This window comes from Monosiga brevicollis, genomic scaffold, assembly GCF_000002865.3.
Source record: "Monosiga brevicollis MX1 MONBRscaffold_8 genomic scaffold, whole genome shotgun sequence".
In the NCBI taxonomy this organism is placed as follows: domain Eukaryota; class Choanoflagellata; order Craspedida; family Salpingoecidae; genus Monosiga; species Monosiga brevicollis.
In genome coordinates, this window is record NW_001865045.1 from 946,148 (window position 1) to 958,887 (window position 12,740).

Consider the following 12,740-nt stretch of genomic DNA (forward strand, 5'->3'; position numbering starts at 1 on the left):
TGGGGGGGGGGGGGGGGGGTCTCGGCCTGAGTTCTCAGGTAGACCACGACAACAGCTGGCTTCGTTGTCATTGAAGGAGTGAGCTCAAAGCTCGAGCTGCTTGTCTTTCTCTTCTCGTTCAGAAAAGTTTTGAATGGCGGGAAAGCCTTTGCATTTTTGAGCTTGGCCCTTTGAATGCTGGACTCATACTGGAGACTCGACTCGACTCGACTCGCCAACTAGGTGGGCTCCTCGCGTCAAGAGATCCGGCTTGACCGAGCGACCACAACAACATGGCCAGTGAAGTGGAAGATGCCACCATCGTGGCCCACGAAACCCGCCGCGATGACAAGCGCTTCACCGTCTATAAGATTGAGCTCGTCCTTGGCTCGCGCAAAGTCGCCGTCTTTCACCGGTACGAACGGCCCACACCCACCTCAATCTTGAATCAAACATAAGCATTGTTTCTGTATTTTATGATGTTATGTGTGTGTGTGTGTGTGTGTGTGTGTGTGTGTGTGTGTGTGTGTGTGTGTGTGTGTGTGTGTGTGTGTGTGTGTGTGTGTGTGTGTGTGTGTGTGTGTGCTCGTGCCTCTGATGTACCCCGTTCTCATGCCCTGCTCTCGTGCTTTGCCCCCGGTGCTCTGGTTTTGCTCGTGATGCAGGTACAGCGAGTTTCGCGAGCTCTACGAACAGCTCAAGGAGGCTTTTCCACGCGAAAAGTTCAAATTTCCCTCCAAGCGCTTCATTGGTAATTTTGACCCAGACTTCATCAAGGTGAGCTCTCTCTCACGTCATCGATACAGTTTGGTGAGCTGCCACCACGTACAGGCCAACGCCCCTCACGTCTTGGCTACACCATAGACGCGCAAGCGCGGTCTTCACGAGTTTATTCAACGTGTTGTTAGCGATCCCAAAATTGTCACACACCCTGCCGTGCGTGACTTTATGATGGCCACGCCACGCCACGGCCGCGGTGGTCAGGGCCCGACTGCAACGGAGCGTGAAGATGAGGAAGCCCGCAAAGCAGCGGAAGAGGAAGATGTGGCTGAAGATGGTGGCCCCAGCCACGAGTTTGACCTTGGTGCCGCTGAGAATAAGCGGGCCACCGCAGCTGATTTTGAAATGCTCAAAGTCATTGGCAAAGGCAGCTTTGGCAAGGTAAGCTTCCTGATCGCCCATGGCGCTTTCGCCCACACAAGTCTGACCTGCAACACCCGCTCCTAGGTTTTGCTGGGTAAGCACAAGAAGGATAACAAGCTCTATGCCGTGAAGGTTCTCTCCAAGGATGCCATTGTCAAGCAGGTTCGCCGCCTGCTCAGACTCCCATCGGACGTTCCCAAACACAAACAAACGCCATCAGTTGTCATCTCACCACCATCGTACCTCCGCGCAGAATGAAGCCAAGCACGTGATGAGTGAGCGTAATGTCTTGCTCGGCAACGTCCATCACCCCTTTCTCGTCGGTCTACACTTTTCCTTCCAGACTCGCAGCAAACTCTTTTTCATCCTCGATTACGTCAACGGCGGTAAATTTATTCTTCCCCTGATGTTGTCATTGTTCATCTTCTTCTTGTTTCATGCCTTGGCCCACGTCAGCCCCAATGCTTGCCTAAAGCAAACTGGTTTACATACTTTCCTTCATGATGCTCACTGCGCCCCTCGGTATCTTTCTGTTGATAAATCATCTTCAGGTGAAGTCTTCTTTCATCTTCAAAAGGAGAAACGCTTTGGCCCTCTCCGAGCCCAGTTTTACGCTGCCGAGATCACTTCGGCCCTTGGTTACTTGCATTCCCTGAACATTGTCTACCGCGACCTCAAGCCAGAAAACATTCTCTTCGATGCCGACGGCCATGTCGTCTTGACAGACTTTGGATTGTGCAAGGAGAATGTGGAGCCTGGAGGTGTCACCTCCACCTTTTGCGGCACCCCTGAGGTGTGTTTTACGCTCAGACCAAACGCTTGACGTCACCAAACACAAACAGCCTCTTATACGGCCTGTTTCTGTTCTGTTCTATTCCTGAATGCGCAGTATCTGGCCCCCGAAGTATTGAAACGGCAGAGCTACGGCCGCCCCGTCGACTGGTGGTGCTTGGGTTGTGTGACATACGAGATGATGTGCGGTCTGGTGAGTTTCGCGTGACTCGGTGTCGATGGATTGTGCTCTTTTGAAGCATATTTGGCCTCGCCTCTCCCTGTGCACTCACACACTCCATTTCATCATGCCCATAGCCTCCGTTCTACAGCCGCCAGGTCCATGAGATGTACGAACGCATTTTGCACGACAAGTTGCGTTTCCCGGAGCACGTTCCAATGATTGCCCGCCAATGGCTTGAGGCCTTGCTGGAGCGTGACCCAGCCAAGCGCTTGGGTAGCGGTGACACAGATGCTGAAGAGGTCAAGACCCACAAGTTCTTCAAAACGATCAATTTTGATGCCCTTGATCGCCGCGAAGTAAGTAGCTGCTCTCCCCCCACCGTGTATCTGCTGCACCTGCTTTTTCCAAACCGCATGCTGCAGTTCAAATGAACTCAATGTGGTGGGTGTTTTGGAGATCCTTTGCACGATTCAATGGTCTCACGGCTTTTGCCCTTTGCACCTCCGACGTTGTAGATTCCCCCTCCCTGGAAACCCCATTTGGCTAGTGATCTCGATCTTTCCAACATCGATCAAGAATTCGTCAATGAGCCTGTACCGGGTTCTGTTGTCAACCATCAATCGGTATGATGAGCGCTTGTGTCACCAACCAGCACTCCGTCGCCGCTGCTCATGCTCTGAATTCTCGTGCGCAGGTGGAGAACTTGATCAGCGTCCGCGTCAGCGAGGCGGATGTCTTCCAAGGCTTTTCGTATGCAGGGGATGACACCCTTGCTGGCATTGCCAGCTGAGTGTAGTCATCTGTCAAAAGCGCCTTCAATTCCATTTGTGCCTCAAAAACGCCAGACTTGATGTTTTTTGTTCTTTCTCTCTCTCCCCCCCCTCTCTCTCTCTTTTATATCGTCTTTTTTTGTGTCTTGTGTTTGAAGTGAATGTTCGCTGGACACGTGTGCTTGCTGGCGGTTCAAGTCATTCCTTCCCCTCTCCATTTAATGCTGCTGCTGCTGTCGGAGTGACTGTTTTTTTTTTCCACTCTTTTGTTTTGCGCTCTGTTCATTCGTTCTGCAGCAACACTTATCGATTTCGAAATTGATGGCAAGTGTGCTGTTGCTGATGGCACAGGCTGGACAAAGGTCCCCATTTCAATCATTGATATTTGAGCCATGCCTCAACATGAGTACACAAAACCATACGACAAGAGTCATGACAGCGAGCAATTTTCCATCCCAAATCAAACGATGCGTGTCCCACAGTTGGGGCAAAACTTAACCACAGTCTGATCTACCAAGGAAGTACCGCAGCTGGAGCAAAACCTGGGCACGGCGGTTGTTGGCGGTGCCAAGCTGGTGGAGGTTGTCGCAAGGGACGAGGTTGGCATCGTTTGGGGCACTTGCATGACGGGCACCATTTGTGGAGAAGCTGGCTGAATCGCACCAGTGGTGACGTGGGTGGCGGCGGCAGCAGCGGCGGCGGCAGCAGCAGCAGCAGCAGCAGCAGCCTGCTTCAGAGCCATCTGTTCGCGGTGCTGGGCCATGATTGCCTCGTTTTCGCCAAAGTATTTAATGCGCACAGGCCGAGACTACAGTATCATACACAGGTGATTTGAGCAAAGAGTCGCGGAAGGTGCTTGCTTAAAGAAAACAAAAACAAAAACTACGGGCCAAAGAAAGGCAGCGAATACGTACCTCGGCGTGACCTGGCCAGTTGAGGCGCTTTTCAAAGAAGCCTTCGTCTGACAGCTTCATCTTGGCCGCGGGCAACTTCAAAAAGGCCTGTTCCGCGAGCAAAGTCGTGGGATGATGTTAAACAAAAGGAAAAAAAGGAGCAGCACAAAAAAAATTTACACTATAATGTCACTGTGTGACTGCCACCAACCTCAAGCGCTTGCTCTTCCGTAAGCAGCGAAATTTTGGTCGACATTTCGGCGCCTGCCTTGTTGCCAAATGAACGCGTCGTCATCTTGCCGCACTGCGCGTCGATTCGCGGGACGGGCTACTATGAGCACTTTGACTGTACGGTACCACAGAAGCGTAGACCCGGGCTAAACTTGTACGCACCTGAGGCTCGGTCAAAGCAATGCCGAGGCCAGCAAACGTTGCTACGACATTCTGGCGCGTTGTGTCTATCGACAAAGGAGCACATCAGCATCCGATGACGGGAAGGCTCTGACTTCTCATCACCGGGTTGATCAACACTTTAACTTACTAGCAGGAAGTCCCACAAGCTCAAGACGTTGCTTAAAGGCCTTGGGCATGTCCAACGTGAAGTGTGCTTCGGCAAAACTAGTCGTGGTGGGATTCCACGGCAGCTGCGTTTCAATCGCATCCACAGCCTGACGCACAATCTCCATCGGCCACAAGGCATCAGCCAGGGGATCTTGAATATTTGTACAGACATGTCCATCAGCGCAAAGCCACAGCGTAAGTGAGCCTCGACCCTCCCCAACGGCAAAGCGTTCAGACAGCAAAACGTACCGTGAGCTACCCCATCGGGTTGGCAATCAATGTTAAACTGCTGCAAGACCACATCCTACATGTTTGAAAAATGCGTGGATGATGCCAAGCAGCATGTGTTGATGTGATGCTAGAGCAGCAAGCACTATTTGATAGCCTGCGCGCGGCACAGCGACACAAATTGAACTTACGCGAAGACTCAGGGTGCGCTTGGGCAAACGGTTAATGGAGAACAAGAAGGCCGTGTCGATAACCAAGGAGTGGCGCAGCTTGAGGCTGGCCAAGTCAAAATGCAGCGAGTGACCCACTACCACCGTATCGGTCTTGATGACGCGAGTTAACGCCTGGTGACGCAGCAACGCAAAATCAGTCGTCAGACCACAACAGTGGATAAGCAAAAAATGAAGGTCCTCGCTTGTATCATTCTTTCTTCTTCTTCTTCTTCTTCTTCTTCTGCTTCTTCTTCTTTTCTCTCTCTCTCTGTCTCTCTTTCTCTTTCTCTCTTTCTCTTTCTCTCTCTTTCTCTCTTCCTCTCTACAACGCGGCTCTTGATTTTTTTTTTTTTACTCGAATGCGCCCCTTACCTCTTGAGCCTCACGCATGGTAATACCGTTTTCAAGTTGCTCTTTTGTGATGCCACTGATGGCAGTACGGTAATCAATCACTTGAGCTATCAGCGTGTCAATGGTGAGGCGCGCAACAGCACCGTGCAAAAGCCGTACGCAGCGAGGACCCGTGTGAGATTGCATTCAGTTCGATCACAGAGCCGGCTCGCCCCCTGCCCTCGCCATATCATTTTGCAAAACATGTAGGTCGTACCGGTGGGCTTGATCAGCAAGTCCATGAGAATCAAGGGCTGGGAGGGGAAGACACCTTCAGGTAACAGAAGTCAGACAAAAATCAACGCAGCAGGCAGGTGTTTTCATGAGTCGGCCGGGCGTGCAAGGCCAACGTCCAAAAAGGGGTCCCTGCCCGTCGTTGACACGCGCAACATACCAGGAAGGGTGATGCCTGGCGCCACCACCGTGACACGGGCCACCTGGCTACTAGAGGCCGTGGTTTCCACCATCTCACAATCAAGTGCAATGAGGGAGTGACCCGCGCGCGATCCGCCGCTGGATCCCGAGTGCGAGGAGGTCTCGGCCCAACCGGGCTTGAGAGAACCGGCAAGAATGTCGCTGTAGCATTTTTCAAAGCGCGGATGGCGTCGGGTGCGAGCAACGAGCCAGTGCAGAGCTTCATAACCAGCCAAAAGCACGCGAGATTGCGTGGTGTCTGTCTTGACGGTGGCAGCAGAGGTAGCTGCCTTGGGGGTGACGGGCACTGACACGGGTGTCTCGACTTTGGTGGTGATCTTTTTCGCGGCCTTGGCTTTGGTCGCACGGCTTGTTTCGGGGGTCGCCACGCTGGGTGTACTAGCGGTAGCTGGCACCACGTGTGTAGTTACTGGCACAGCCTTGGCGTGAGGCAGCTCAGGCTCATCATCAGAATCAGAGTCGGAAGACTCGGGGCTAGGAACTTGAGGTGCAGGCGTAGCAGGCGTAGAGGTCTGTGGCTTGGGGGTCTTGGCCTTGGCTTTAGCCTGGACAGGTGTGGTCGTTGTAGGGGTGGGTGCGGTAAAAGGCAAAGTCTCCTCGTCACTATCTTCACTGCTACTTGAGCTGGAAGAGCTGGAGCTGGAGCTGCTTTGCACGCGTGCCTATGGATCATGACATGCCCGACAGGCAGGGTGGTGAAAATCCTTGCCCTACATGACGGCACGCCCATGTTCCCCGCGATTCTGGACAATAACAGGCGGAAGCGCCGCGATGAAGAAGGTGATTTGCTCACCTTTGGGGGAGGAACGGCAGCAAACTCGCGCTTGACCCGCTTGGGAGTTGCCTCAGCCGGTGAAACAGGAGCAGGGACGGGCGCTGCTGGTGCGCTTTGACCAGAGGTGTCATGGGAGAAACGACATTTCTTGCCCCGGCGGCAGTTGCCCTCGAGAAAGAATTGACAGACGGATCCAAAGCGGTCTGCCATTGTCAATGGTCTGCTTGAACGCCGTTGCCCTCCGATTTGCAAGTGCTGGTCGCTGCCCAAACTTGCACGAGGATACCGCCGTGCTGTGCTGGTCAGCCGAGCTGCAACAGGAAATGGAACAAGAACACACGTGTGTGTGCGCGCACTCGCTTTGACCCTCATTTTTGCTGACAAATTTTTTCTGACAATTCATTCGCGCTACCATCTGTCGGCTTTGACGCCTCCTCCATTGCTCATTGGAGGAGCAATGGACTCTGCAACAAGTCCCCAAACTCAGACATCTACTGTCTCTTCTCTGCTTATGCACACGACGAGATCTTTGCGATCAACAGCAACAACAACTTGCCGAGTGTCGATGGCGTGTGATTGGGCTGTCGCCTCTCTTCCTTTTTGCCGCGATCCAGAGCGATCGACGACAGCATCGTCATGCCGCCCATGCCAGCTGCGTCCGCCGGTGCGGGGATGAGTGAGGAGGTTTCAGGCACCATCAACTGCCCTCGCTGCCAGCAAAGGTGAGAGCCCAACTATTTGCGTTGCTTTTGAGAGTCATTCATTTCCAGCGCCACCACACCACACCCTCTGACGAATGGCGCCTGTTCGACTGTCACAGCTTGCGGCCCAAGATCCCGCCGCTGGGCGATAAGGTCTGTCGGGCACAATGTCCAAGCTGTCAGCATGTGTTTTTCTTCCAGACGGCGCTCCGCACGTCCGCCATCACGTTCAAGATCAATGGCAAGACTGAAACAGTTGTGAACCCGGATCCCGCCATGTCGCTCAACGAGTACTTGCGCACCGTCAAGCTCCTCAAGGGGACCAAGCGATCTTGTGGTGAGGGCGGCTGCGGCTGCTGTGTCGTGTCCATCACCTCACCTGGTGATAGCGTGCCCAAACCGGTCAACTCGTGCCTGCACCCCCTCTGTGCCATGGATGGCGCCGAAGTTACAACCGTGGAAGGTATTGGTTCCTCCCGAACCACGCTGCACCCAGTTCAAAAGTCCCTCGCCGAGCATTGGGGCAGCCAATGTGGTGGTTGCTCCACCGGCATGGTCATGAGCATGTACACTCTTTTGCAATCCGAGCCCGCGGCCACCGCTCAGGAGATGGAAATGGCTCTCGACGGCAACATCTGTCGCTGCACCGGGTAGGTAGTGTGCTGCACAACTCCCCAGCAACCCTTCCCGAACATGCGCTCGCCGGCTACTTTGAGCCCATTCCCAGTCGCTCCTCCGCATTTTCTCTCACGCGCGCCCCTCTGCCTTGCTTTCTCGCGCCCTTTGTTGCACCAAAACACAGCTACCGTCCTATTCTGGATGCTTTCAAGGCGGCTGCCAAGGAAGAGGCACGGGCTGACATCGAAGATCTGGCCAGCCGCAAGGCTGCCCCTTGCTCATCTCGCGCCTGCGGTGCTTTTTGCTCGGACAAGGGAGGCGCGCTCTGCCACGCCGACGCTGCAGGCGCTGCCTCAGCCCCGGCTCTGCTTCAATCCTCCAGTCAAGGCATGGCGTGGATCCAGCCAGCAAGCTTGGACGATCTGGTCTCCATGCTCGCCACCGAAACCCGCCACTACATGCTTGTATGTGGCAACACCTCCACAGGCATTTTCAAGGACGATATCCCGCAAGTCAAGTACGATATTTCACGCCTCCCGGACCTCTCGGGTATCAAGTTTGACGCCTCAACCGGCCTGACTTTGGGCGCGACCGTGACCCTGGCCGCTCTCTTGGAGGCGCTGGATCAGGTCAGTCAGCAGTCTCCTCTCCAACATCCCTTACAAACTTGGTCATCTTCCAGCTTCAAACTTTTTTCTTTGTGAAGCGCATATGGCCGTTGTTTTGACCGCATCTTGGCACCCCTCCGTCGTTTGTTGCTTTTTTTTTTCTTTTCACTATTTGCTATGTCTAGTTTCTTTCCGTACCTGACATATGGCTTTTCGTTTGACATGTCGTTGGCCACCTTGTGTACTGCTCTAATGTTGTCTTGTCCTGGCCTGGCAGAACTCGGCTGCTTCCACCTCGTACGTAGCCATGCATGAGCACTTGATGAAGGTGGCCAACACGCCCGTCCGTGCTGCTGCATCTTGGGCAGGCAATGTTATGCTGGCCAATCTGCACGACAACTTCCCCTCGGATGTTGCGACGCTTTTGATGGCAGCGGGGACCACTGTGCGCATTGCAGATGCCAGTGGCACCAAGACTGTATCCTTTGCTGACTTTGTGCAGCTTGATATGACTGGAAAAGTCCTCGTGTCTGGCACCATTCCCGTGCTAGCCCAGAAGGAAGTTTTCTTCTCCCACAAGGTCCGGCCCTGAGTCTTGTCCTCAGACACTCGCTCTTTGCTGCTCTTTGCCGCTCTTTGCCGCTTTCGCGCGACTCTCAACACCCATTCGGGCCAATGCATAACAGGTGATGAAGCGCCACGTCAACTCCCATGCCTATGTCAACATTGCCTTCCGCGCGACACTGGATAGCTCGACATCCGCTTTTGAAGGAGCACCAACCATTGTTTACGGCGGCCTCAGCACCAAACCGTACCAGCTTGCAGTCACCAGCCAAATGCTGGCTGGCATGAGTGTGTATGATGAGAGCAACATCCAATATGTAATTGCCCAGGTGGTCAAGGAAGTCCCCTTTGTCTCAACACCCGTCAGCTCCTCCTTGGAGTATCGCTCGCTCCTGGCACAGTCGCTCCTATACAAGTGCATCTTGGCCTGCGCCCCGACCTTAGCGCCTACCCTGGCCTCTGCTGCAACCCCTTATTCGCGGCCCGCCTCGACAGCCCAGATCCTTTATGACGAGGACGACACGCTAGCCCCTGTTGGTAAAGCCCTTCCCAAGGTTAGGCGCCTTGAGGCTCGGCTTCCTGATAGCCTGTGGCGGCTTTCCTCTGATTGTTTTCACGCTTCTCCCCGTGTCCCTGTGGTGCTCTCATGCTCCCTCCCCATTTTGACTCAGGCCACGGCTTATCTCCAAGCAAGCGGTGAAGCCAAGTATGTGGATGACATTGCCGCGACGCCGGATACGCTATATGCAGCCTTTATCCTTGCCGATGTGGCCAACGCCACGCTGAACAGTGTGGACATTTCTGCCGTCAAGGCTGCCCCAGGAGTGGAAGAAGTTTTCCTTGGTGCTGATTTGCCCCAAAACTATACCACAACTGAGGGAGCACTCTCGGCAGACCCCGAACCACTGTTTGTGGCTGTGGGCGAGAAGGTTTGGTATCACGGCCAGGCTGTCGGCATGGTTCTGGCCAGCACACAGCGCCTGGCAAATGAAGCCGCCTCCCTGGCTGTTGTGACCTACTCTGACCAAGCGCCCCCGTTGCTGACCATTGAAGACGCTATCAAGGCTGGTAGCTATTTCCACGATGCCGGCCCACTTCAAGCCGGTGAAGACATCGACGCCGCTCTTAAAGAGTGCGATCAAGTGATCACGGGATCTGCCTCTGCTGGCAGCCAGTACCACTTTCACATGGAGAAGCAAGCTTGCATCTCCATCCCCCAGGAAGATGGAGGGCTTCATTTGTGGTGTTCTACGCAGTATCTCGACAACATGCGCCAGCGCGTTGCAGCCATCACCAATCTCCCGGCCAACAAAGTCAAGGTCAGAGGGTGACTTGACCATTGCCCTCATCCTTAGCCCTTGCGGATGCATGTTCACACCTCAAGACCCCTGTCGCCTTGACGTTTGTTGAGCTCAAGTCCTCTACACTTACCCCCTCGCGCAATGACCCGTAGGTTGAGACCAAACGTTTGGGTGGCTCTTACGGTGGCAAGATTACCCGCTCTTGGTTTACAGCAGCTGCCACTGGCTTTGCCGCTAGCAAACTGAACCGCACCGTTCGCACGATCCTTGATATCAAGACCAACATGCGCATGATTGGTAAACGGTGTGTTCATGAAGCCATGGTCCACATCGCGACTCCCTGGCTTAGCCCATTGCTGGGTGTGCGTGCTTTTCGCCGAACGATCTAACTTCATGCCCCCATCTTGCCTTGGATCCTGCGATAGCCATCCGTTCCGCGGTGACTTTCAGGCTGGTGTGAAGGACGGCAAACTGCATGCTATCAAGGTGAGACCTCGCTCTTGAGGCAGATGACCGATGTGGCGCAAGGTTTGAGTGGCTCGAAAGCATGCAAGACTAAACTCAACTTCCCTGTCAGGCTACTTGGTACATGAACACGGGCGCCTACGTTTACGATAGCGCCATGGGCCAAGGTCTTACGTGCGCAGACGCCGCTTATTACTGCCCTAACTGGTACATTGACCCCAAGGTGAGGTTGCTCCGTCTTGTGCATCTGCCTGCGCCCTCTGAGCCGTTGTTTTTTTTGTTGTTGTCGATGATGTTGTCGATGGTATTGTCGATGTTGTTGTCGATGGTGTTGTCGGTGGTGTTGTCGATGGTGTTGTCGATGTTGTTCTCCAAAGCGTATTCCATGCCTCACCTGCACACGAATCATGTCTCCTTAGACTTGTCGCACCAACACGCAGTCCAACACCGCAACCCGCGCGCCTGGCTGCATGCCTGCCATCTACTGGATGGAATGCGTATGTCAGCGTCTCAAACAAGCCAAGTGGGACAGCAAGAGTGTAAGCGTTACTTTTTTCCGAAGCGTGCTCATTGCTTTGCATGGCGTTGCATCATCTCTGAACCTCAGGTTGTGGAGCAAGTGGCTGATGCTCTGAAGGTTGACCCGATCACTTTCCGCAAGAACAACATTTATCAACCCAATGAGGTATGACTAAAACAGAGGACGGCATGCTGTAAGCACAAAATAAAAGTGAATTCAGCCTGTGCTACCGTTCTGATGAGACTAATCGGCTGTGCAATGCATAGGTCACGCCACTGGGTATGAAGCTGGCTTACTGCAGCCTGCCCACGCTGTGGGACAACTTTGTGGAGGAGATTTCCCTGTCAAAACTGCAAGCCAATGTGCTTGCTTTCAACAAAGCCAATCGTTGGCGGTTTGTACTCGCCCTTTTGGCTAGACAAACAAAAGATAAGCCAAATGAATGGGGGCAGTGAGGTCAAACAGTAGTTCTTTGGTTGGCGCCAGAGTTGAATCAGCTCACACGGACTATCGCCGGTCAATTTGCACGATAGCAAGCGCGGTCTGGCCGTGAACCCCAACAAGTATGGCTTAGGTTGGAATGGCTACCAATTGTCCATGTTCCTGTCGATCTCGCACATCGATGGCACCATTACTATCAAACATGGCGGTTCGTCTTTTGCTTCAAAGGTTGCTGTCATGAGTTGTGTGCACGGAGTCATGTCTGTCGTCTCCATGATAGGCGTGGAGATGGGTCAGGGCTCTGACATCAAGATGATGCAAGTCGTGGCTTACCAATTAAACGCACCGATCGACATGATCCGCGTGGAGAGCAACGACACCGTGGTCAACGCAAACTGCACCCCGACCGGTGGTTCAGCCACTTCGGACGTCTTGTCCATGGCCGCTATGGCTGCATGCCAGGACCTGAACACTCGACTCAGCCCATTTTGGCAAGCCAAGAGCAACCCAAGCTGGACTGATGTCGTGTCTGCCGCCTATGATGCTGGCGTTGACCTCATGACACGGGTATGCAATGATTTCGCTACCTGTGGCTGGGACTGAGGGAGAGGAGGCTTTTTTCGTGTGTATTTTTTGTTCTGTGCAAATATGTTTCGCTCGTCAAGGTGCTTGGATCTGACCACAATTGTGCTCACCGTCCTTCTGCAATGACTTTGCACCACACGTCATGCAGGCCTGGTCGGCCCCGACCCCGGCCGGTGCCTTTGTGTACAACAGCTATGGCATGATCTCAACTGAGGTAAATAATATTATCTGCGGATATGTCTTCAGAGTGGACCTGCCTTGCCCTTTCTGACTTTCCTGTTCCTCTTCGCATCTCCGTCATCACCTGACACGTTGTTCTTCTGATTGTGTTTCTGCGCCAGGTGGAGATTGACGTCCTGACAGGAGAGGTGGAGATTGTCGATGTCCGTCTGCTCTTTGACTGTGGCAAAAGGTGAGAATATGTATTGCATTGTTTTTCTTTTTCTATTTCTTCTTGTTTTTGTTTTGTTTTGAAAAGGGGGAATTTGCAGGCATTTGTTGCCTTATCGTGACAAAGATTGTCAAGCGCATCTTCTGTTTGACCTTGTATCTTGCTTCGACTTGAACAGCTTGAACCCGGCCGTGGACATTGGGCA

The 12,740-nt window shown here is 53.5% G+C and overlaps 3 protein-coding genes across 3 annotated transcripts in view; all 3 read left to right on the top strand.

The window, feature by feature from the left end:
- MONBRDRAFT_32206 (uncharacterized protein) overlaps positions 1 to 2,867 on the top strand; it is a gene marked incomplete at its 3' end in the record, with an annotated part of 3,049 nt that extends 182 nt beyond the window's left edge. Inside the window, exons 2-11 of the mRNA XM_001745206.1 lie at positions 223 to 394; positions 645 to 756; positions 844 to 1,140; positions 1,207 to 1,284; positions 1,376 to 1,508; positions 1,674 to 1,915; positions 2,012 to 2,107; positions 2,212 to 2,433; positions 2,593 to 2,700; positions 2,730 to 2,867. Coding sequence (XP_001745258.1) covers positions 273 to 394; positions 645 to 756; positions 844 to 1,140; positions 1,207 to 1,284; positions 1,376 to 1,508; positions 1,674 to 1,915; positions 2,012 to 2,107; positions 2,212 to 2,433; positions 2,593 to 2,700; positions 2,730 to 2,867 — 1,548 coding nt within the window. The 5' untranslated portion in view covers positions 223 to 272. The remainder of the gene's footprint in view (positions 1 to 222; positions 395 to 644; positions 757 to 843; positions 1,141 to 1,206; positions 1,285 to 1,375; positions 1,509 to 1,673; positions 1,916 to 2,011; positions 2,108 to 2,211; positions 2,434 to 2,592; positions 2,701 to 2,729) is intronic.
- Positions 2,868 to 7,264: 4,397 nt separating this feature from the next.
- Positions 7,265 to 7,884, top strand: MONBRDRAFT_3012 (uncharacterized protein; the record flags this gene model as incomplete). Its single annotated transcript, XM_001745207.1, has 2 exons — positions 7,265 to 7,692; positions 7,845 to 7,884. Coding segments are annotated over 2 exons (468 nt in total), but the record flags the coding sequence as incomplete, so codon positions are not given.
- A 1,232-nt stretch (positions 7,885 to 9,116) lies between these two features.
- On the top strand, positions 9,117 to 12,162 carry MONBRDRAFT_16701 (uncharacterized protein; the record flags this gene model as incomplete). Its single annotated transcript, XM_001745208.1, has 9 exons — positions 9,117 to 10,151; positions 10,286 to 10,437; positions 10,559 to 10,619; positions 10,711 to 10,839; positions 11,018 to 11,095; positions 11,206 to 11,283; positions 11,385 to 11,512; positions 11,652 to 11,767; positions 11,840 to 12,162. 9 exons carry the CDS (start codon positions 9,117 to 9,119, stop codon positions 12,160 to 12,162), a joined length of 2,100 nt encoding a protein of 699 aa, XP_001745260.1.
- Between the last annotated feature and the right edge of the window lie 578 nt (positions 12,163 to 12,740).